The sequence below is a fragment of the Galeopterus variegatus genome, unplaced genomic scaffold (genome assembly GCF_000696425.1).
Source record: "Galeopterus variegatus unplaced genomic scaffold, G_variegatus-3.0.2 Scaffold534, whole genome shotgun sequence".
Lineage (NCBI taxonomy): Eukaryota > Metazoa > Chordata > Mammalia > Dermoptera > Cynocephalidae > Galeopterus > Galeopterus variegatus.
In genome coordinates this window covers 148,047-170,728 of record NW_007726645.1, presented here as the reverse complement: position 1 = coordinate 170,728, position 22,682 = coordinate 148,047, and the positions used below count along the sequence as shown (strand labels likewise).

The 22,682-nt window shown below is 37.2% G+C and overlaps 1 protein-coding gene across 4 annotated transcripts in view; it reads right to left on the bottom strand.

The window, feature by feature from the left end:
* The window catches only part of CACNB2 (calcium channel, voltage-dependent, beta 2 subunit), a 233,055-nt gene that overhangs the window by 113,183 nt on the left and 97,190 nt on the right, over nt 1-22,682 (bottom strand). For 2 of the 4 annotated variants that reach the window (XM_008569811.1, XM_008569813.1), the window contains exon 2: nt 1,141-1,260. In XM_008569811.1, the coding sequence (XP_008568033.1) occupies nt 1,141-1,260 (120 nt within the window). Of the gene's footprint in view, nt 1-1,140; nt 1,261-2,070; nt 2,591-22,682 lie in introns of those variants that run through there. The other 2 variants (XM_008569810.1, XM_008569812.1) reach the window with 2 other exon arrangements.

Sequence of the window (22,682 nt, the reverse complement as noted above, 5' to 3'; positions counted from 1 at the left end):
TCTTGCAGTTAAGGCTGTCAGACCTATAGATGATTTCCCTGCCAGCTGAGGTGAGAATATTGTTTTGATATTCAGAAATACTGCTTTTTAGAAGTCAAGGTCTCCTGGTAGTTCCTCACTAAACTGCTTTGGCAGCCGTGCTAGAGGTCAGGAATATTACATAAGGGCTGTCCATGAATTCAACCCAAAATCTCCAAGCCATGATTCCCATAGCAACACACATAGATTTTACTCATCTCAGGAATGAAGCAGCCAGCAGAAGTTAAAATGCTACCCTGATTTTCTAGCAAGATCAACACATTACTTCTTTTTCAAAGCAATAATTTTTTTCCAAAAACACCCAATTGTGTTAAAATATGTTCATTCAGAAGTCACCAAGTATCACACGAACCAAGGTACCTTAAACTTGGACAACAATCTAGGCTTTAGAAACAGCTGCTATTCAAATGACTGCATAGGGAAAACGAATTCAAATCATTACAATTAGTAAAATGAAACACAGCCCGAGATTAATTCTGTACCTACCTAGTTCATATATGATTTCCAGTCTCCCTTCTATGTATACACACTTTATCATGATGGGATGGAGAAGAAAGCGTTCTAAGAGAAGGAACTTTTATAATTAACAAAGTCACAAAATCCTTTGTTGCTTTATTTTTGAAAAGCATAACATAATCCATTTTTCAAATATAAAAGGATGCTATTATAAAACACCTATGGAGTAAAATTCAGGGGAAAGATCGCTCAAGTCTGAGAAAGTAAACATTAGCTTGAAGAGTTTGATTTTTAAAGAGAGATATGGTTTACTGAGAAAAAGTAGAACATTTTGATATTAGATGCAGTTTTTCCTCTTTGTACATTCAGAGATCCTTTTGTGTGTGTCTAAATAAACCATCCACCCACGCAAACAAGCTGCTTGTATTACAAAACAATATAAAAGTAAACACCACTCATAAATCACACTTCCTTTTTCTACCAACGGAGGGAAACGTACTCTATTTCTTGTACCACTTTTAAAGCAGACAATGGAATACTCTAATAGACCAAACATGAGCTTTAGGAGAAACTTCCACAGGTGGTCCACTACGGGCACAGCACAACTTGCACAGAAAGCTCTTGGCAGGGAAGAAGTGGTTTTACCTTTGCTTTTTCCAACTGTGCCTGGGCCTGTCGCTCAGCTTCTCTGCGCACTGCCTCCCGGTCCTCCTCCAGAGAGACATCGGAATCGGATGGACGGCTGGTGTAAGAGTCTGCCGAACCCTGGAGAGAGAAATGTATATTTTAAAATAGATTCAATCTATGATTTTGCATTGGAAAAATCCCATTGACACGGCAGTTAGCTTCCTGGATTGTGCTCTAAATTCCTGAAAAGAGGAGAAAATAATCCATTTTGCCGCAACACATCCTGAAAATCATGCTCTGGTTTGCAGACCATTCACTGGGATCATTCTGTCTACTGAGTCACCATTCCCTCCCAAGTACATATTCCAAAAACAATCCTTTCTAGAATCCAGCACAAGTTCCTTTATAATTAAACCAGCTCTGCTTGGTGGTGCAGTGCAGAGCTGAAGGGCACTGATTGGGTTTCAAGGATAGCTTCAAGAACAATCTACAAGCCAAAGCAGGTATTTACAATTAGAAGACATTAAGCCTAACAAAACACATAAAAGAAAGTCTAAGGAGTTATAAACTTGAACTCTTTAAAATATCACTACCATATCACTCCCATTTTAATCTTAAGAATCCTTTGATACCTTTTATACACCTGCTACCTTCTCCAACAAACTGCAAGACACTAGCACTCCATCTCTCAGCAGCATATTTTAAAATCATTTACATAGATATTTAATAAAAACTGTCTAAAAAAACACCTGCCTGGCATATCTCATCTGGCAATAAATTTCAAGGTAGAAAAAAGGAGCTCAAAAAATGATAGGAATCTCCCCAGCTCCCTCTCCTGCAATCATGATCATATTAACTAAATCAAACCACCCTCTGCCTGCACTCACTGCAACAACAGAAAAGCAAAACAAAACAACGTCTCCCCCAAACGAAAGCCCTTGCGCTTACACAGATATCAGAATTCTTCAGCCTTCCTCCCTTGGCTCTTTTCAGAAGCCTGATCCAGGTGGCCTTCATTAGCCAGACAGCGCCTTCCTCGTCCGCAGCTGCAGCCCCGGGCACAGATTCTCAGTGCGCGCTGAGCCCTGGGGGACCTCAGCTCCTTTCCTATCCATACTCCGGGCAAGCCCCTCTTCTCAGACCCTTTCTACCTCCGGGACTTTCACTCCCTGCCCCGGAGGAATCCCATACAAGGAGATTCTTATTTTTCCATTCCAGGGCGGGGGAAACACACACTGGAATGCTTTATATTGCTTTAAAAATAAAGAACACTTCAGGTGCATTCAAAGACGGACATCAACTCGTTCTAAACTTAATGCATCTTAATGCCCTAAACACTCTCTTCCCTGCCTTGGATTGTTGAAGGGAATTAGTTGTAAGAGAACCTAGAAAAAAAAAAAAGAAAAAAAAATAGTGCAAAAAACGTATGCAGTGACATTTGCAAGTGCAAAGTTCAAGCCTTATCTTTAGAGATCTGGAGGGGGAGGGAGAGGGAGGGGGGAGGACGTTCTCCCGCACTGGGCATGCTCCATGTGTAGCCTTTTTACGCAGATGCTCACATCACACTGTTAGTCTATGTCAAATTGCCATTTTACATCCGAAGTGTAAACAGCTGGAAAGGTCTTTTTGGCTTTATACTAACGGGCACATGGTATGTTTGTCAGGTTTCTGATGAAACATCCTCTCAAAAACAAAGCATGTAATCTTTTCATTTAATAATCCCTTTCCATTCCCTGCTACAGAATATATCCTATGCCATCAGACAATTCTCAGATAATAAATACCAAATACAATATTACATGGCAAAAATCAAATAGTGCTCATCTATCATAATATAATACTGCTGTTTATTGCTTGTGACTTAAATGCAAGAGATTTGGCCATTTAATTAGGGCATGAGAGTAATCACAGCTCTATAAAGCAATGAGCTTAACTGAGCTCAAAACGACTTTGAACTGCTTTTCCAACTGAGAAACTACATTTGAAATAAAGCCACTGGAATAAATAACAGCATGAATGGTTATAGCAATACTTATGAAGAAGTTTCAAAGCTTGGTTGATTTACTAGCTTGAATTAAGATTCACAGAATAATAGAGTCCAAACTCTTTTTGTAGATAAGGTGACTGGGACTTGAGAAGAAAAGATACTGAAGTTATTAATCTCCTGTACTAATGGAATTGCATTTTTAAAGTTTATGAAGAAATGCACATTTCCTGGTTTCTTAAAGTAAACATGAAATTCTATCATTGCATTCCAAACTGCATTTAATTATTTGACTGCCATGGGAGATCATTTTGTAACATCTCATGCAAATGAAAGAAAGGTGTTAAGAAAGCTTTTTTAAAAAAAATTCCTTTCTTCTTTCCTCCTTCCTTCCCTCCCTCTTTTGGACTCTGGGCTAACACCACCTTCATGACTTAAATGCTAGAAAATATATAGAATAGGGGCTTCAGAATAAAGTTAGAGATCAACTGCACCTCAATTGTCATATGGATGACATAAACTAATAAACAGATTACTTCTATTGTTATGAAGTGAATGTAAAATTCATGGGGGGATAGAAATGCATTGTGGCTTTCTGTTCAAGCAACATTTACAAGGGAAAACGAGTCTTTCAAACATGGACACACATGGTAGGGGATGCCTAGTCTTCCTAGAGGGCTTCTTACAGCAGTAGTAAGATGGTGGAAAAATACCAAAAAGCACAATTATATCCCATGACAATGACAGTCACACAATGACAGTCCTCGCTGTCACCAGTTTTGGTATTTTAGACCCAATAATCAAAATACCTAAAATTGGGTATTTTAGACCCAATCATTATGAGTTAAGAACTCATAATCACAGAAGTGTATAACAAGAGGAAGAGCATAACACACACATAATTTTGTGTGGTCTCTTTCCCTTTTAAACAAAATAAGATTGAAAAAGTCCTTTGCTAACAATCAGTTGTAGCTTTTACATTGCTTAGTCATTTAGAGGCCAGTTTCCAGGTTTAAATAACTAAGCAGGTAAAAATCACTTCAGTGACTTTTGGCAATGATCATCTGTCACCTCTTCCCCAGGGTGATGGAGACGCAAAGGATTACTCAAAGCCCATTTCTTCCGGGCAGTGAGAAACCCTGAAGGGGTTAATTTCTAGGAACCCTCAGGACACAGGCATTCCTCCTTGGAAAATTAACACTGAACTGGGGTTCTTTCTCAGTATTTATTCTCCAGGCCAGAATGTTACAGAAAAGGAACATAGGTGGAGTTACAGCTAAGTATAGTTTAACAATAGAAGCTGGTAACATCAGTGAAATTACAAAGTGACATTCCATAACGTAATTAGTAAAAAGTTAAGTGGGTCCACCAACAAAAGCTTGTTCTTAGCAAACACTTTCTTTCCCTATTGCAATTTCCTTAGCATATTTACATAACAATCAAGTAACTTTCTTAACATATCAATCAGTAGGTTAACCAAGGGCATCTGTCCTTGAGCCAGCAATTTTGCTGTTACAATTCTTTATCTACAACAGAGACTTTAGCCTGGGGAAAGTTTCTTGTCTTTTGCAAGCTTAACATTTCTATATGTAATTTTAAAAAGTTAGGTTATACCTGAAACTACAGGGCTTCAGAGGCTAAGGTCCTGTGAAATACATTTGCTTTTATTAATGTTAGTATTCTCTATATCTTTTGACTATTTGCAATAACTTATTATCCTTTGACTATTTTATGAGATGTGATTATAAACTGATCTTTAGAGGAGCTTATTATAGAAGGAACCAGGTTACTCTCATCCCTTGCAACTGTAATTGTATATGCTTTCAAAATATTTTTCATTATTGAAGTTATTTGTACCAATTGTCAAAAGAGACTCAAATAACCATCACCTTAAATTCTCCCAACCAAAGATAGCCACTGTTAAATAGTAGCATGAGCTACTCTCCCCAGAGCTGTCACCATTTTTGAAAGTCACCCTCCTGATATATGCACTACAATTAATCTCCTTCCTTCTGGGAGTGTGGACTTATGCAGTTAGAAGTGATATATCTAATTAAGCTTTTGCCTTTGGTACCATATGGACTTTCTGGGTCATTGTGCCTCAAGTAGTTTTCAGTCAGGAACAGCTGGCAGTCATTTCCATAGCTCCAGAATAGTTTCATTACAAGATGTACCCTTGATCTCTCTGGTTCCTATAACATGATTAGCTGGTCTTTTGCAGTATTTGTCCTTGTAGGTACACCACATTTTCAGCCCCTCATATTTCCTTTTCTACATTGTAATACTCACATTTCTAACTGCACAGTTACAAAATGCAACTTGCACCTCATGTCTACCAATAGTTCACCCTCAGGATTTTCTCAATTTTATCCTCAGAACTCTCACTCTAAATATGTGTTCTTTGATTAGAGAAAAATTTAATCAGATTAACTTAAGCTTTTGTCTATTCTTCAATTTCTTTTTCCATTTTTATGTCAAATGTTTAAACAATAAAGCATCACTCTCCTTTAACACATCGTTTTGTATTTATAAAGTTTGCTTTTTTGATGCTGTACTCTACTGTTTCACAGCCGTATATTTCCAGCATCAGGTTTCTTGAGCATTCTTGTAATTACTCTTTTAAACCCAGCAGGATAAGAGTTTCAAGAGTGGCTTCTTGGATCTCAAATTGCATCATCTATTTCTGTAGGAAATCTTCATATGAAGTCTAAAGCAATGTTCATGAGCAAATATAAATCTCTCATAGTGTTCCAAGGCCACCCTGATTCTAGACAAATGTATGTCCCATCAGCATCATCGAAACTTCAGACGTCATGCATAGATAGGACTGTGCCAACCCGATGGTAAATTTGACTTCAGTTGTTTCCCTCAGACCTGCCATGGAACAAACATCTCTTTGCCATACTGATCAGGCTCACATTTTTTAGAATAAAGCAAAATGGGATAGACTTCTGAGGAAAAGATCCAAGAGGAAAGGGTTCTATCTTGTATTGTCTTCTAGCATAAGTAGATAATTCTTTTGTTTCTCATATCATTGTCTTCTCTTTTCACAGTTTAGAAAACTTAACTTTTGTTCTGGGATGCGATCTAGATCTACGAAATCTGAATCGCTATCCCCTACTTTACTGGTTTCTGCATAAACAAAACCATAAACCTTATTTACTGAAATAAGAGATCCTGAGCCAAAAAAAACTAAAAATGATATAAGGTGTTAAGATAAAGCACATTTTCATAAATATTGCACACTTTAGTCTGCAAATATCGTAATTACAATTCAAATTCATACAATAATGAAGATCTCCAGTGTGATTGGCTTATCCTGTGGCTTAATGTCAAAATAGTAACAGAGGTGATGGTGATAAATCTCTGCAGGGTCATCCCTGTGTGATACTTTCATGATAATGTAAAAGCTAAAATATTAGCTTCAATTTTCTCAAAAGAATAGGAAAATTTATAAGCTTTGTGTAGCTGTAGTACATACTGTTGAAGAGATTAAATTTTACAAAAACAAAACAAAAACAAAAAACACATGCATTTACTGAGTACTTACTACTTTGTAAATGTTCTAACTATAAGTTAAACACTGGGAATATGACTATGAAACTAATTAAAGCTTCCTTTCTTGATATTCTAGTGAAGGATATTGATTTTTTTTAAAAAGATAGAAAAATAATTGCTATGAGAGAAAATAAAAGAGGCTGAGAGAATAATAGTGGAAGGGATGGTATTTTGGTTAAGGTGATGAGATTACAGTCTGAGATGACACTAAGCTGAAACCCAAAGGATTAAAAAAAAAAGTTAGCTCTGGAATGTGTTGAGAAAAGAGACATCCAGGCAGAGGGAACAGCATATGCTAAGGTCCTGAGGACAAGAAATGCTTAGCATGTTTGAGGAATTGAAGAGAGGTCGGTATAACTAATGCTACTTTTTCAGGAAGATTTAAGTGCTCTTGCTCTCTTTCTCTTTCTCTTTCTCCCTGTCTCTCTCTCTCTCTCTATCCCTCACACTTTGCATGAAGATAGGACATAGTCAAGCACATCTGAAATATGGATCTGGGACCCTTCATTTATATGGCATTGCCTCACAGAAAAAAATTCTTACACGTTTGCTTCTCTCAATTAGGAGTGGCATTTAAGTTGTTGTCAGTAAACTCCACATTATTGGGAATATCATGTCTTCTGAGATTTAAACAGTTTTTGGATTTTCTTCCTGGTAATTCCAGCACTATCCCTTAGATGCTCTCTCTTAGTGTGTTTTTGAGAATGTTTCTAAATTATGTTAATAATTAGGACAATCAATTTATTAAGATTAGGCTATGTACTTAAATGATAATAATTGCTAATTCTTAATGAATTCTTACACTGTGTTAGGCACTGTGCTGATTCACTTGTATTACCCAATTTAATTTCTAATTATCTCCATTTTTACTGATCAGAAAATAGAGGCACAGAGAAGTTAAGTTACCTGACTGAGGTTATAAAGCTAATAATCAATGGAGTTAGGAGCCAATTTTTGGCAATCTGAATTCAAGTCGCATGTATCATTTCATAAAAATAAAAGCTAGAACAAATCCTTACATGCAACTGATGTTTCTATTAACCAAAAACATATCTTTTTTGTCTGCCAGTCACATGTGTAGTCATTTTTAATGGTCATAAAGTATCACGATGACTTCCAACTTCTTAGCTGTCTTTGCTAAGCTTGGTTTTCTGTCTCTCTCTCTCTCTTTCTGTCTCTGTCTCTCTCTCTCTCTCTCTCTCTCACACACACACACACATACCCCACACACACATCTTCATAAATTTTATCTTTCCAAAAGGTAAAAAGATGGTCCAATGAAACACAGATTATTTCACGTTGATTAATGTAATGCTGTTTTGTAGAAAGAAGAGTTGTAGACTTGTAGACTTGGCTGCTACTCTAAAATTTTTCTCAGTTCAGAGTATTTCAAAATTGTGAAACATTATTTTCATTACTTATCTACAATGGAAAGTAGGTAAGTAGAATAGGAAAGTAATGGAAGTCAAGAAACCAGTTATTTAAATTTCTCCCTCTTCCCTGAAAATGAATAGCACTTTGGCAAGCTGGCCTTCAGTAGTCTTTCTTGGCAGCTAATCCTGCCTGAAGCTGGCTAGAATTCAAGTGTCTTCTGAGTAAGCCTTCAGTTCAATAGGAATGGTTGCTAGTTTTCAGCACTGAAGCTGAAATTATTAAAAAGTACAAATGGTAGGTCTAAGGCTTAGAGACATAACTAACTTACATATTTTTAACAGTAATATATCAAAACACTTACCACAAAGTATTCTTTAAAGTGAGGGTATGATGGCCATTTATATTTTGTAGAAGAGCCTCTGTGTCTAATATATGCAAAATTTGACATTGTCAAAAAGAGCCATTTTGAAGAAGTTAAAATGAGATGGCCAATTTTAATATTATTTTGAGTTTTGGATTTCAGGCATAGGCTAAGTAACCTCCCTTCACAATTTCATTACAACATTGTGTGTGTTTGCACGTGTGTGTGTTGGGGGAGTTTTCTAGGCCTTTCATATATATTTCTAATTTTGAGAATGGAAATGTGTTAGCAAGAAGCAGAAAAAGTGGTCTGGGAGAGTTGGACTGTCTCAATATATTGTTGAAGAAAATTGAATTCAATGGGGGAAAAGGAGTGAATAAATTGTATGTAGGAAATTTTGGGAACAGGTATTCATGGTGGGTATGAATACTGCCAGAAACTCCAGGTGGACATCTCTACACTCAGTATACACACATGGCTGATATTTCTCTCTTCCTCCCCTTGACTCTGTTTTCTCTGCCAGCTCCTGCCCAGAAAAGAATGCCTAGAAAAAGTTGCCTATAGTCATTCCAATTCTTCTCTTCTATTCACTTTTTTTTTGTGGGGAGGGGGCAGCTGGCCAATCCAGGGATCCATCTGAACCCTTGATCTTGGTTTTATCAGCACCATGCTCTAACCAAGTGAGCTAACCAGCCAGCCCTCTTCCAGATCTCTCTTAAACCTACTCACCCCACCACTCCACTACAACTGCTCATCAAGATCATCAATCATCTCTCTAGGGCAAAAATCCACTGACAAATTCTCAGTGCTCATCTTACTTCACCCACTGGTAGCCCTTAGCATAACTGATTACTCCCTAACCTCTATTTACCTTCTCAACTTGACTTCCAAGAAACCACTCTCTCTTGGTCTTTCTTTTACCCCCTTGGCTGTTCCTTCTAAGTCTCCTTTGCTAGTATCTCCTTTTCCACCCAACTTCTACACTCTTTCCCCACCACCTGCCACACTCCCACAACTTCTTCTTTCTGCTCCAACCTCATTTTCCTCTTTGATGTTCCTCACAGGTAACAGGACTCTCCTCCCCTAAATTTCTACACTATTAACTCTGTCACTTCCTTTAGTCTATGCTCAGATGTCTCAGTGAGGTCTTCTGCATCTATCCAATTTAAAATTGTAATCTCCACTATCTTCCGGTATTTCCCATCTCACTCTGGTCTAATTTTTTTTCTAAATAGTGCTTTTACTTTCTAGCATGTGATTTACTTACTATGTTTATTATTTAGTGTCTGTCTGACTTCATTAGAATATAACACCCACAAGGGCAGAGTTTTTTTTTCTGTTTCATTCATTCATATATCCCAAGTGCCTAAAATAGTGTCAGGCACAGAAGATACACTCTATAAACATTTGTTGAATCAATGAGTAAGGATAGCAAAGAAAGAACCTATTCTTCCTCACATTCTGTATCTTGAAGCTCTCCCACTCTACAGTTAAGCATTCTTAAACATTTCTAAATGTGCTCATGTCTCTTATTTATTAAATAAAAAAACACCAACAGAAATCTGACTGCTCATGGTGAATGGACAATAAATATTCATAGTGAGTAAAAAAAAAATAATAATAAAACAAAGACTTTGGTTTGAAGATATCCCAGGAGTTTTATCACAAACCTCAATAAATACCAAGTTCATTAACTTAGTCCAAATGTCAACTACAAGTCAGTTTATTAAATAACCATGTTCCACAACAAGCTGCTCAAAAAAAAAAAAAAAAGTCATTATACTTAAAATTTATAAAGCATCCTTCTTCTAAGAAGGCTAAGAGAGATTTTATATTTTGAAAATATCATAAAAGCTTATTTTCTGTGAAGCCTCTTTTCTCATTAATTCCAGTTCTTCATTCCAGGAACTGAAAATTACATTCCTAAAACTGCCAATGACTTATTACATAGCCAAAAGCAATTATTTTCTGTGAAGCCTCTTTTCTCATTAATTCCAGTTCTTCATTCCAGGAACTGAAAATTCCATTCCTAAAACTGCCAATGACTTATTACATAGCCAAAAGCAGGTCATGTATATATTCCCCAGGCTAATTCTCTCCTCTGTAAAATGAGTATACTAAATTGAAGACATTAGAAAGAACACTCTTGAAAATTTTCTTACAGATGGTTAAAAATACATCGTAAATATGACACGTTATATGAACATTTATTGACTGTTATTTCTTGTGCACTAATCCTGCCATTCCTACATGTATGGAGTTTGAAAATCACACACCATACACAATTACTGAAAATCAACATTGCACCCCACATGTATGTATAACAAATTATCATTAAAAAATTAAAATATTTTTTGAGCATTTAGGAATAGAGCACCACAAAGTACCCCAGTGACCTAATATAGTTAATGCATCTCTGAAGCAATGAAGCCACCTTCAGGAGGTGATTTAAGAACTAGAGAAAACCTGGTTTATATATCTCCATGTTTGGGAAAAAAAGCTGCAAATTTTACATTATGTAGCTGGAAATGTGCCATTAATATATCATATTAATGGTCAAAAATCCAGACTATGTTAAAAACACTTAACAAAACACCAGACACATATGAGGGGTCTTCAAAAAGTTCATGGAAAGATTTGTATTATCTTTTAATTCCATTTTTCCATGAACTGTTTGAAGTACCCAAGTAAGCTGGTCAAAAGCAATTTATGTATGATTTTCTGTCTCAAAAATGAGAAAGCATTTTTTATTGCACAGAAATATCTGCTCTATTTTAAGTTTTAAAGTGTAATGAACTTTAATGATGGTAAAACTTCTATCAAGCAGAGCAAAAATGGCCCGACAGTTTGGTAAGGATTAGAAATGGCCTGGTGACTGCTGACAGCTGGCTCTTGCACTATGGTGACCCTATCTCATAGTCTAGTAGAGCACGCATATGTTATATGCAGATACTTCTCTTATTAAGAAACACACCAGAACTCAGGCACTGCAGGCCAAAAATACACTTACGTCATTTAAATGACAATCATTTAACTTTATGCACAACTAAGTATTATTCTTATCTCTCCTTCCCAACATACCCATACATGAGGATGTTAATGTCTAAGATGGGGGCAGGAAGCTCATGTTGTTCTTCTCTGTATCCCACCCACAGTGTACTCATGGGAAGAACAAGTGACTGGAGTTTCCAGTCTAGTGAGGGAGACAGACATGATAGAAGGCATAACACAAAACATTATTTTAGGACAGTTTTGGTAATTGCTATAAAGGAAAAGCACAGGTGCTGCAAGGGAAGGTAGAAGGGAGACTAAGATAGAACTCAGAAGAGCCTCACGAAAGGAGAAAGACATTTATGCTGGTTTTGAAATTGACAAGAAACAGTCATAGAAAGAGATGAGGGTATAACATTCCAAGAAATAAGAGCCAACTTGAAGGAGAGAAGGATCTTAGTGTGTTTAAGGAGCTAGAGCTCAGTAGTGAGAGGAAGGCTTTCAGATAACTCAGCTGGACAGGCCTTTTGGAATTCAGTACTCCACGGACAGCTGATGCATTTAATTACAAACGGAGTTAAATTATGGTGATCGCATTAATTCCCAAACTTTTTCTGGATGAATACATAGAATCACTTTTACTGATTTTTCATCATCATCACGTTTATATCCAACCATTCTTTCAAGTATCTACCACATACCAAGCACTGAGGATATAAGAATATAGGACATATTCTCTGTCCTCAAGTAGCTTACAGTACTTAGATCTCTCACCAATTGGTATTTGAAAACTTTAAGACATAAAGGCTATACATTTTACTACATAAAATTAGAAATCCTAAATAAAAGATCAGCAATAAAATTGGAAAAAATATCAATGACAAGTTTGATTTCCTCTATATATTAATAGATCTTGTAAATCAATAAGAAAAAAGGCCAATAACCCAGTGGAAAAGTAGGCAAAAAAAAAAGAGATATTCACAGAAAAGGAAATGGTTTTAAGCATATAGAAAATGCCTAACTTTAGTCCTGATATTAAAAAGGGCAAAATCAAAGAAAATGCTAAGTTTTTAATTTTTTTTTAATTGGCAAAGATTAAAAGCCAAGATAATGCACTGTTAGTGTGGTATTCTCAAACATTGTGCCTTATGGATAAAATTTGATAGAATTTATCAAAATTAAAAATTAATTTACCATTGGTCTTTAATTCCAATTCTGATTCTAGGACTTTTATCTTAGAGATATATAGAAATACATATGTAAGAACACATATACTTGTATAAGAATGTTCATTATGTCTTTATTTGTGTTAACAGATGACTTTAAATAACATAACTCTCCATCAGCAGGAACTGGTAAAATAAATTACGTCACATCTATATAATGGCATATTATTTAGCCACTAAAAATAATACAGTATATCTAGCTACATGTGCTAACATGAAATATCTCAAAGATATATTTTATAGGTAAAAAAGAAAAAGGAAAAAAGAGAACTTTTCTGCTATCATTTGTATAAATAATACTGTTTTGCTATCGTTTGTATAAATATTTTTTAAAGAATGCATACATTTATTAGTATGTAGGCTATCTCAAGAACATTTAAGTGACTATACATTACAATAACCTGGAAAGGGTATTAAAAATCTCTGTGCCATATTCCAGACCAATTCAATCAGAACCTCTGGGGCTGGGTAAAGGCAACAGTCCTTTTGAAAGCTCTGCATGTGATTCTGCTGTTCAACCAAAGCAGAGAGCCACAGTGCCAAAGGAACACCCAGGGAACTGGTAACAGTGGTTGCCTATGGGAAGGAAAACTAAGGAATTCAGGGCCAGAGATAGGAGGGACTTAACTTTCCACTGTGAAACCTTCTGTAATGCCGGGGCTTTTTAATTTTTTTTTTTTTTTTTACCATATTCATGTTACTTTTAAGAAATATAAAATTCCTAGGTCATTCTTTATGAGAGATTTGCAGTACTTTGTTTTTGTGGTAATTTTTCATATACATAGCCATTACTCGGAATTTTTTTTCAATTAGAGAATGAAGTGCACTTTATTTTTATAATGAAAAATATTCAAGTTACTCTTTAAACATGACCACTGTTCTTGACAAGAAGACCCAGAGGCAGGATGCTGATCCTATTGATTTGGGGGTCTTGGTACTGACTGTCAATGACTACAAGGCTCCTCAAGAACGCGGTACCTTTTGGGATCTGTTAACTCTGCTTCTGGACAAACTTTTTACTTTTCCCCAAAAATGTCTTTGCAAATCTCTAATGTCAAAGGTCGTAGATTTTACATAAATAACTGTAGCATTAAAAATGGTAATCCATCAGCTACTTAATATTTCTCTTCTCTGCTTACTGTTTCTCCATCCTCTTACCTTCTGCCACCAGAGCAGACTCTGGTGACTGCTTTCTAACTGGTCTCTGCCTCTACCCCTTAGCAAACCCTTCCACACTCAGTGGCCAGATCCAACCATATGTCAGATCACATCATTCCTCTGTTGGAAAGACTTCAATTTCTTCCCATTCCACTTAATAAAATCCAAACTCCTTACCTATATAATTTAGTCTCCAAACACATCCTGCACTATGATAAATAAATATTTGCAGGTAAGTGAATAAGGTATTTATCTATCATATCAAACCTTGGATGACATCGGTTATTGAGCAGGCAAAAGGACAATTTCTGTGGCCTTGGTGAGTGGTCCATGGATTGTTTAGCAAATAATATAACATCTATATTTCTTACCAATGGGGACTCTGATCATGAGGAAAACAGTACTGTGCCATCCCATGGTCTGGGAAAACACAGACAAGAAACACCAAAGCAAACTCAATAAAGAGTACTCAGTACAGAGAAAGACAAAATCAAATAATATAACATCTATATTTCTTACCAATGGGGACTCTGATCATGAGGAAAACAGTACTATGCCATCCCATGGTCTGGGAAAACACAGACAAGAAACACCAAAGCAAACTCAATAAAGAGTACCCAGTACAGAGAAAGACAAAACTGCAGAAAGAAGACAGAAAAACAGCTCATGGGATAAGCCTATCAGAAGGGACAACCCTCCTGAAAAATTTAGAAAAATCTGGACAATGCTCGAAGAGATCCAGACTGAATAAGCATACATTTGCTTTTTGTTTTCTGTTGTTGTTTTGCTATACTTAAGAGTAATTTTTAGCCTTCTTCAGTGAGTTGAAAAATACATATTAATGTCAGAGCTCCATTACATATTTTTTATGTAGTTCTGCTTAAGATAATGATATAGTAAAAATACATGAAAGTCTCACTCAGTAATGTAAGTTCACTTCTTTTCAAGTTTTTCTTTCGTGCTTTACATAAAGAACTAAGTACAAAAGTATTTCCACATAGTGTCCAGAGAGATGCACAGGATGAGTGGACCCCACCTGCCTACAGCCAGGAGGATTCTGGAGCTCTGGGTGAGCCACAATGTGAATTCACATCGTTAGGGAAGGAGATGTCTCAGGACCTATTTCTGTCTGTGAATCCCATGTATTTCACGAATACAGTGCTCACTAATACAATGCTACTCCTCCACATTCCAAACTCTGTAGTCAATTAAATCATATTAAAATGAACCTTCTATTAGGTGGGAGAGGTGGAGCTTTCTACCTGTTATTACTGACAACAGAACCAAGGGAGAGTAGCAAGGAGTGTAATTTCCCCAGTTGGCCATGTGTCCAGAGACTTAGTCTCAGCAGTAACTATTAACAACTCTGTTGATCTCACTTCTTAAGAAACCTCCTGCTCCACTGTTCAGAGTGGCCCCTGGAGGTGCTCACAAGCGACGCAGCCCACCATGAAGGGAGGGCACTACGGTTTTCCTCGCATAGGGGGAAATGTGCTAGTTAATATAAAATTTGAATTGCATGGGTATGGCATGGGGAAAAGTCTACACATTTTCTTAAAAAGTAGGATTCCCCCAGTTAGGAAAATACTTATTTCCTTTCCTATCTGTTTTTTCTTTAGTGATCTGAAAAACCAAGAATATTGCGATGTATCTTTCTCTAAACTTAACCTCAAAAATTCATTGTCCTAGCTAATATCTTTTCATTTACTTTGGAAAGTAATTTCAAGCAGGACCATTCTCCAAATAGTTTCTTATTCCCATACAAAGAACGCACTTCAGTTCTATTAGTTAGACTGTAATATTCAAGGGCCTTCAACAAATAAAACCTTTTATTTTTGGCTAAGACAAAAACAAAATGAAAATGCCGCTTGGTGATTCAATCAACATTTAAAACATATTTTAAAAAGGAATTTAAAAATCAACACTGTTGATTTTTGAGACATAAGCTTTAATGTGATTGAATTAAAACTAAAAGTTTTAATTAAAAAATTTAAAAAACCATTTCTGATGAACCTTGAAGACATTATGTAAACTGAAAGAAGCCAAATACAAAAGGACAAATATTGTATGATTCCACCTACATAAGGTCCCTAGGAGAGTCAAATTCAGAGACAGAAAATAGAACGGTGGTTTCCAGGGGCTGGGAGGAAGAGAATGGAGAGCCAGTGTTTACAGGGTACACAGCTTCAGTTTTGCAAGATGAAAACTTATGGAGATGGACAGGGGTGATGGTTGCACAATAATGTGAATGTACTCAATGCCACAGATTGTACACTTAAAAATGGTAAAAATGGTAAGTTTTATGTTATGTTATAGATATTTTACCATGATGAAAAATTTTAAAAAATAAAACAAGACTTCTGGTAGAGAAATCAGTGTAAGCCTCAAAATTGCAGGGGGGTGGGGCGAGACACAAAGGAAGAAATTCTATGAAGTTACAAATATATTATAATAAAAGTCAGCTGGAGAAAAGAAAGGGCTACTCGCTGCACTGGTCTCTACTTTTGACCCAGTATCTAAAACAGTGCTGGGCAGGGCAGGCCCTCAACTCAAATTTGTTCTAGGTGGCTGGGAACAGAAAGCAGGAAGGGAGTTATTTTTTGTTTTTTAAGTTGAAGCTCAAAATTCCAACTATCCCTTTTCAGAATGCCCTGCACTGTGAATAGGCTGATCAATCACCTTGGAGGCGAATAATTACAGTTCTGATTTATTAATTGAAAAAAAAAAAAAGAATATTAGGAAAGTTTGGGCTGGCTGGTTAGCTCAGTTGCTTGGAGCGCAGCCTTATAACAGCAAGGTCACGGGTTCAGATCCCTGAACTTACCATCTGCCAAAAGAAAAGAACATTAATTGATTCATACATGTTACATAAAGCAATCAAATCTAGAAAAAGATGTTGTATGTGTTACAGAATTATAAAAATCAGAGAACTTCAGGTTGTATCACTGTTTTAGGTAACAAATAATTTCAGCACTAAAATACCCAATTAACACTCATTCAGAATGAAAATGTTGACATATCACCAAGCATGCTGTCATTAGTTGAGTATAATAACGCAAAGTTGAAAACTGACACATTTCAGGTTTTGCATTCTGGCCTAGGCAGACTTTTACTCTAATTATCAGTTGGGTTTTCTTTGTTTCTGGTCCCTGTAATTTCGCCCTTTCAGGTTCCCAAAGTCTCCAGGCCTGCAACCGCCCCCCCTCCACCCCCAAGTCTTGATTAGACCATTTCCCTAATGACAATACCTTCTATAAGCGGCTAAAGCATAATGTTCCTGGCTCTTAATTAACATAAAGACAATAGCCTTTCAAAACTGCCAAAAGAAAGAATTCAAGGATCCTGCCTGTCTCATAATAATCATTTTCAGTTCCCAGGTCTGGGAAGAATTTAAATCTAACATCTGAATAATGGAGCAAAGGTTAACGTTTGTGTTGGCAAGTGTGTAATTTTCAGAAACCTCAATAAAATAGTTTTCTAGAAAGAGGCATCTGTAGTGCATTCCCAAATTTCACACCAGGCTTGTGTGAAAGCTTAACACTTTTGCTAGTATAAAAATACCTTCATGGCTCTAACCACGTAGATTATACCAGCGATCAGCCAACTACAGCCCATGGGCTCAGGTTGGCCCACTGCCTCTTTTTGTATGGCTTGTGAGCTAAGAATGATGTTCACATTTTTAGATAGTTGAAAAGAATCAAAAGAAGAAGAGGATCTCATGACATGTGAAAATTACATGAAATTCAAATTTCAGTGTCCATAAATAAAATTTTATTGGAAACAGCCATACTCGGTCATGTATGAATTGTCTATAGTAGCAGAATTGAGTGGCTGTAACAGAGACTTTAAGGCCTCAAAGCAAATTACATGAAATTCAAATTTCAGTGTCCATAAATAAAATTTTATTGGAAACAGCCATACTCAGTCATGTATGAATTGTCTATAGTAGCAGAATTGAGTGGCTGTAACAGAGACTTTATGGCCTCAAAGCTGAAAATATTTGCTATATGGCCCTAACAGAAGTTGGTCAACCTTTGTGTTATACAATATGCCAGACCTAAAATTATATAACTCACATAATATTGCTACTGATATTGGTAATATTGAAATCAAATTGTTTCTCACTCCAATTCCCCTTTTTGCAAGAGTAATTGAAGGGTTTATTTTTGGAAGTCACTTTTGTGGCACAAGAAATGTCCTCCACCTCTCACACACCCACTAATCAAAATTATTTACACTTAAACTGGTACCTTAGTACAGTTGTTTTTTAATCCAGTGACTATCTCAACTGATGGAAAAATATTTTTATTTCCCAAGTCTATGTCAAAGGCATTTGGAGGCACTTTCATGGAAGTTTTCAGCATATCAACAAAACGAGAGAATTGAACCGTTCTTCCAACACAAAAATAGTCAACTACATAAGTTCAGGAGTTTACTGTCCAGCCTTCATTTCCATTGATAATCAAACTCAGGCCTATGAATATTAGAGACATCACTCAAACCATGGGCTTCTGCGTTCCCAACAAGAGTCCAAGAAGGACTAAATTTTCAATTTCAATTGCTTGTTAGCAGTATTTTGTGACTAAGAATGCCTTCTACTTCCCAGTTTAAAGGAACTAAGGTTCTTAGGGAAAGGAAAAGAAAAAAAAAAAAAGTTCTCCATCAATTAAAAGCTGATTTTACTAGTTTAAATGGCTGACATTTTCCTAATGCATATCTCTGAAAGCACAATCCAAAGAGTAAACACTACCTCTCAGAGGATTTAGAAAATGATTAATTTAACAATGACTTCATCCACACTGAGATTACCTTAATAAAGATGCATGTACCTTTCTCCTTATGGCATTGATACAGGCTAGGGAGGGAGAAGTCATAGGACAAAATACAAGAGAACAGGACATTTCAATAAGACACCCAGCTCCCAGTGGCTTTTCATCTCTAACAGCAGAGAAAGTAGGAATTTCTCCTCAGGCTAAATCTTAGGGTCACTATCTTCTGCTTTAAAGTACTCACTCTTTAGGGGGTAGCATAACAAATACTTAATCTAATACTTCTTAGTTGGGTGACATTGGACAAGTTACATAATAGCTCTAAGGCTGGATTCCCTTATCTTCAAAACGGGAGAGAGAGAGTCCCCGGTGCATGGAGTTGTCCCCGGTGTATAGAGTTGTCGCAATGCTAAATAATACCTGGACGTAACATGCTGGTGCATGAGGGCTCACTACAGTGCCAGCAAGTGCTGCTTTGTCATCCTGCTGTGGCACAGCACATGAAATGTTAAGTCACTCATCTGGAGTGCCAAACTACCATACAAAATAAGGAAAACCTATTTGGTAACAAAGGACATGGAAGACTATTCAGACTGCAACTCCTGAGCTCTGACTAATTTGATATTGCCTCTGTTTCAGCCCTCAAGCCACCTGTTCCCCCTTACACTCATCCCAGGAGACACTTTCCTTGCTTATTAATTCAGGATCAACCCCTCTCTCTTCAGTCTTCATGGGCCTATTTTACCCCCAGTTCTAGCTCGCACCTCTTCAGCCACTGACCTTCCCCTAAGGCTGCCCTACCTTCCTGGAAACCTCAGAGGTGACCCTTCATGGTCAAGTCTTTGCTCACTCCTCTATAGCTCTGGTCACTAGGCTTCTGAGTGACCTCTGCACCCCTTTCATTCTTGATCAAAACCTTACTTTATGACTTACATCACTGTATAGCTTCCTTTCCTCTGCCATTCTGTCTATCCATAGTCACTATCTCACCCTGTAGTGGGTTGAATTATGTCCCCCAAAACTCCCTGAAACTTGAATTGTGTCCCCAATTTTTTGTATTAGAAACTTAGCCCCCACTGTGACTGTTAAGAGGGTGGGGAATCCTATTATGGTAATTGAAAGGTGGAGCCCTGAAGAGGTGATTGGATTATAGGATCGGGTAGTAGTGAATGGATTAAAAATGGTGGTCAGGGGCGTGGTTCTGAGGGCTTTAAAAGAAGAGGAGAGGCTCTTGCTCTTGCTCTCTGCTCTCTGCTTCCACCATCTTGCAATGTGAGACCTCTGGGTCGCTGTCGCCACCACCTGATGGACTTTGGACTTCTCAGCCTCAGAAACTGTAAGCAATAAATTTCATTTTCTTTATAAATCAACCAGTTCAGTGTACTTTGTGATAAGCAACAAAAACAGACTAGTACACACCCTGATACACCTGCAGTTACATATTTTGTTCTCTGAATCAATGCAGATGTTACACTGCCATATGGGGGTGGAAAGGAGGAAGGCTATTTATTTATTTATTTTTCCACTTGTTTCTATTCCTCTATACAAGTCTTCAAGATTTCCTCTTCCACTTTGCTTTTGGCCTCTGCATTTTAATTTTGTTTTTGAATATATGGACTCTCTCCAGGCTGACCATCAGCACCATCATGGAGAAAGGACCAGTGCATGTGTGGACCAATGACACACAGAATTCAGTAGTGATCTACTGAATAAACGCTTCCCCAAAGTAAATCACACACCAAGTGAGTTCATAATGCTAACACCTTGTTCATTAAGTAAAAACAGAACTCTTTAATGAAATGTCTGACGGAGCACACAGGCTAAGCTCAAAGATTCAAGACAGCACATGAAGAATCTGAAAGAGTGACCTCATGAGAACAGCAGCACAGAGCCATGAAGGGCTTGGATTTGACAATCATGTTGGCTCAAGCTCTACCCCTTACTAGCTATGTGATCTTGGACACATTTTTAAATCTCTCTAACCCTTAGTTTCCTCATCTATAAATTGTGGATGGGAAAAAAATTGCTGTGAATAGTTATATGTAAATCACTTAATGTAGTGCCTAACACATACATATTCAATAAATAATAGCCATGCACAGCACATTGAAGTCCCTTAAGAAAGGCTATCCAGGCTTTTTGGGAGACACAGAAACTGGAATCAAAATATAACAGGAGGATCAATTGAAAATCAACCCGAGTTTAGGGCAGGGGGAAGCACAGTGCCTGGCTCACAGTGGGGGTTCAATAAATGCTTGCTGAATGAATGAATGCAAGAATGGCATATTTCTTCCTCTATCACAGACCAGAACAACCTTCTAAAAAGGAGTTCTTTAGGATCTCCCCACAGTGCAGGCTGAGGTGAGGTCTGCCAGTCTTTAGGGAAAAGTGATGCCCTGTTGCCAATGATTTCTTCTTTCATAGCAAAGTCTTGTATTTTTTTGTTTTTGTTTCTCCCTCCCCAGCTCACTGGATCTAGGGTGTTTTCTGCACCATCAAAAGTGAAAATCTCTAGTGAGCGCTGCACATATTTCTGTACAGGAGTCACAATACTGAGCTGAAATTCAGCTGATACTGGCTTGCTGCAAGGGGTTCGGAAGCTCCTAAGAATAAGATGGCAGCAGCAGAGGGTGACAGTGACCCCACACTATTGAGTTCTTTCATTCAGGAGTTATAACAACAAGCTATGTTCTCCAGCAAGCACCAAGGGACTCCAGATTCCTGATCCGTCAGTTGTCCAAAATCAAATCAGAATTGGTATAATTTACATTTAACGTAATTCCTTTTTGATTCACTGTGGCACAGGATGAACAAACGCAAGTTTTCTCAGTCCACAAAGAGACCCCCTCTCCCTGGGGCAGTGTTGCAGTCAACAAAAAGGCAGCATCTCTATTGAACTGATAAGAACAGATATTACGCTTAATCTTAGCCAAAAGGCTGAGAAGTGATTTTAAAAAAGGCAACACCTCTGTAATGTCAGTTAGGCCTTTTGGCTACAGATGCCTCTAAGGACAGTGATTATGATAATGGCATCTAGCATACATGTAACTTGGATTGTGTGCAAGACTACTGTTCTAAATGATTTGCACACTCATTAACTAACTTACTCATCACAATAATCCTTGAGGTGGAACTATTATCATTCCTATTTTACAGGTGAAGCTAGTATATTTGGCAAGGTCACATAGCTCCGGTCACAGAGCCAGGATCTGAACTCAGGCCATCTGACTCCAGGGTTTACATCTACTACCATGATAGCAGTAAGTACACCGAAAAGGACAATTCAGAGAGAACAAGTGACCACAAATCACTCAAGCATAGAGGTGACATAGGAAGAGTCATTAGTCACACCCAACAAGCTGCTTAAACTTTCTGAACTTTTGTTTTCTTAGCTATCAAATGGGGATAATAACACCAGACTCAAAAAATATGATGAGAATTCAATTTAATACTGATGAGCGTCCCATCACTTTGTACCCAACATCCTCAAAAATAACAATCTCCCCATTCATTGGAAAACTTAGTTTTCTCCCAATATCATGTAAGGAAGTGAGTAATGTCCATGCCTCACAGGGCTCTAAACACTGAGATATCAATTGAAAAAATGAACAAAAGACATAAATCGGAAGCTCACCAAGGACTAACAGAAGTAGTAGCTAACTTTTATACAGAACCTACTATTCTAAGTGTGTAGAATACGAACTCATTTCGTCTTGACTTTATAATGTAACTAGCGATGAAGAAACTGAGGGAGTTTAGGTAACTTACCCAAGGATATATAAGTAAGGAAGAAATAAATGTGGCTAAAATAGATGGATGTAGAGATGGATGGATAGATATTGATAGACATATATGTGTCTCTCTCTGTGTGTATAAAACAACCTAACTGTCCTTTGAAAATTCTATTCTATAACCATGGATTACTTTTTTAGTACCTAAAGAATAACGTGAATTTTAAGTAAGCCTGAGCTCTTATTTTTAACTAGGAGGCTGCTCTCTACCCCTAACCAGATTAGCTCCCTGATGAAGCCCCATTAATTAAGATGAAAACTTGTGACAAATAGCTTGAGCTTGCCCTTGGTTCATTCTTTTTAAGACATAGAATTTACTGAAAAAGAAATTTTGGCTGCCCTCAAAAG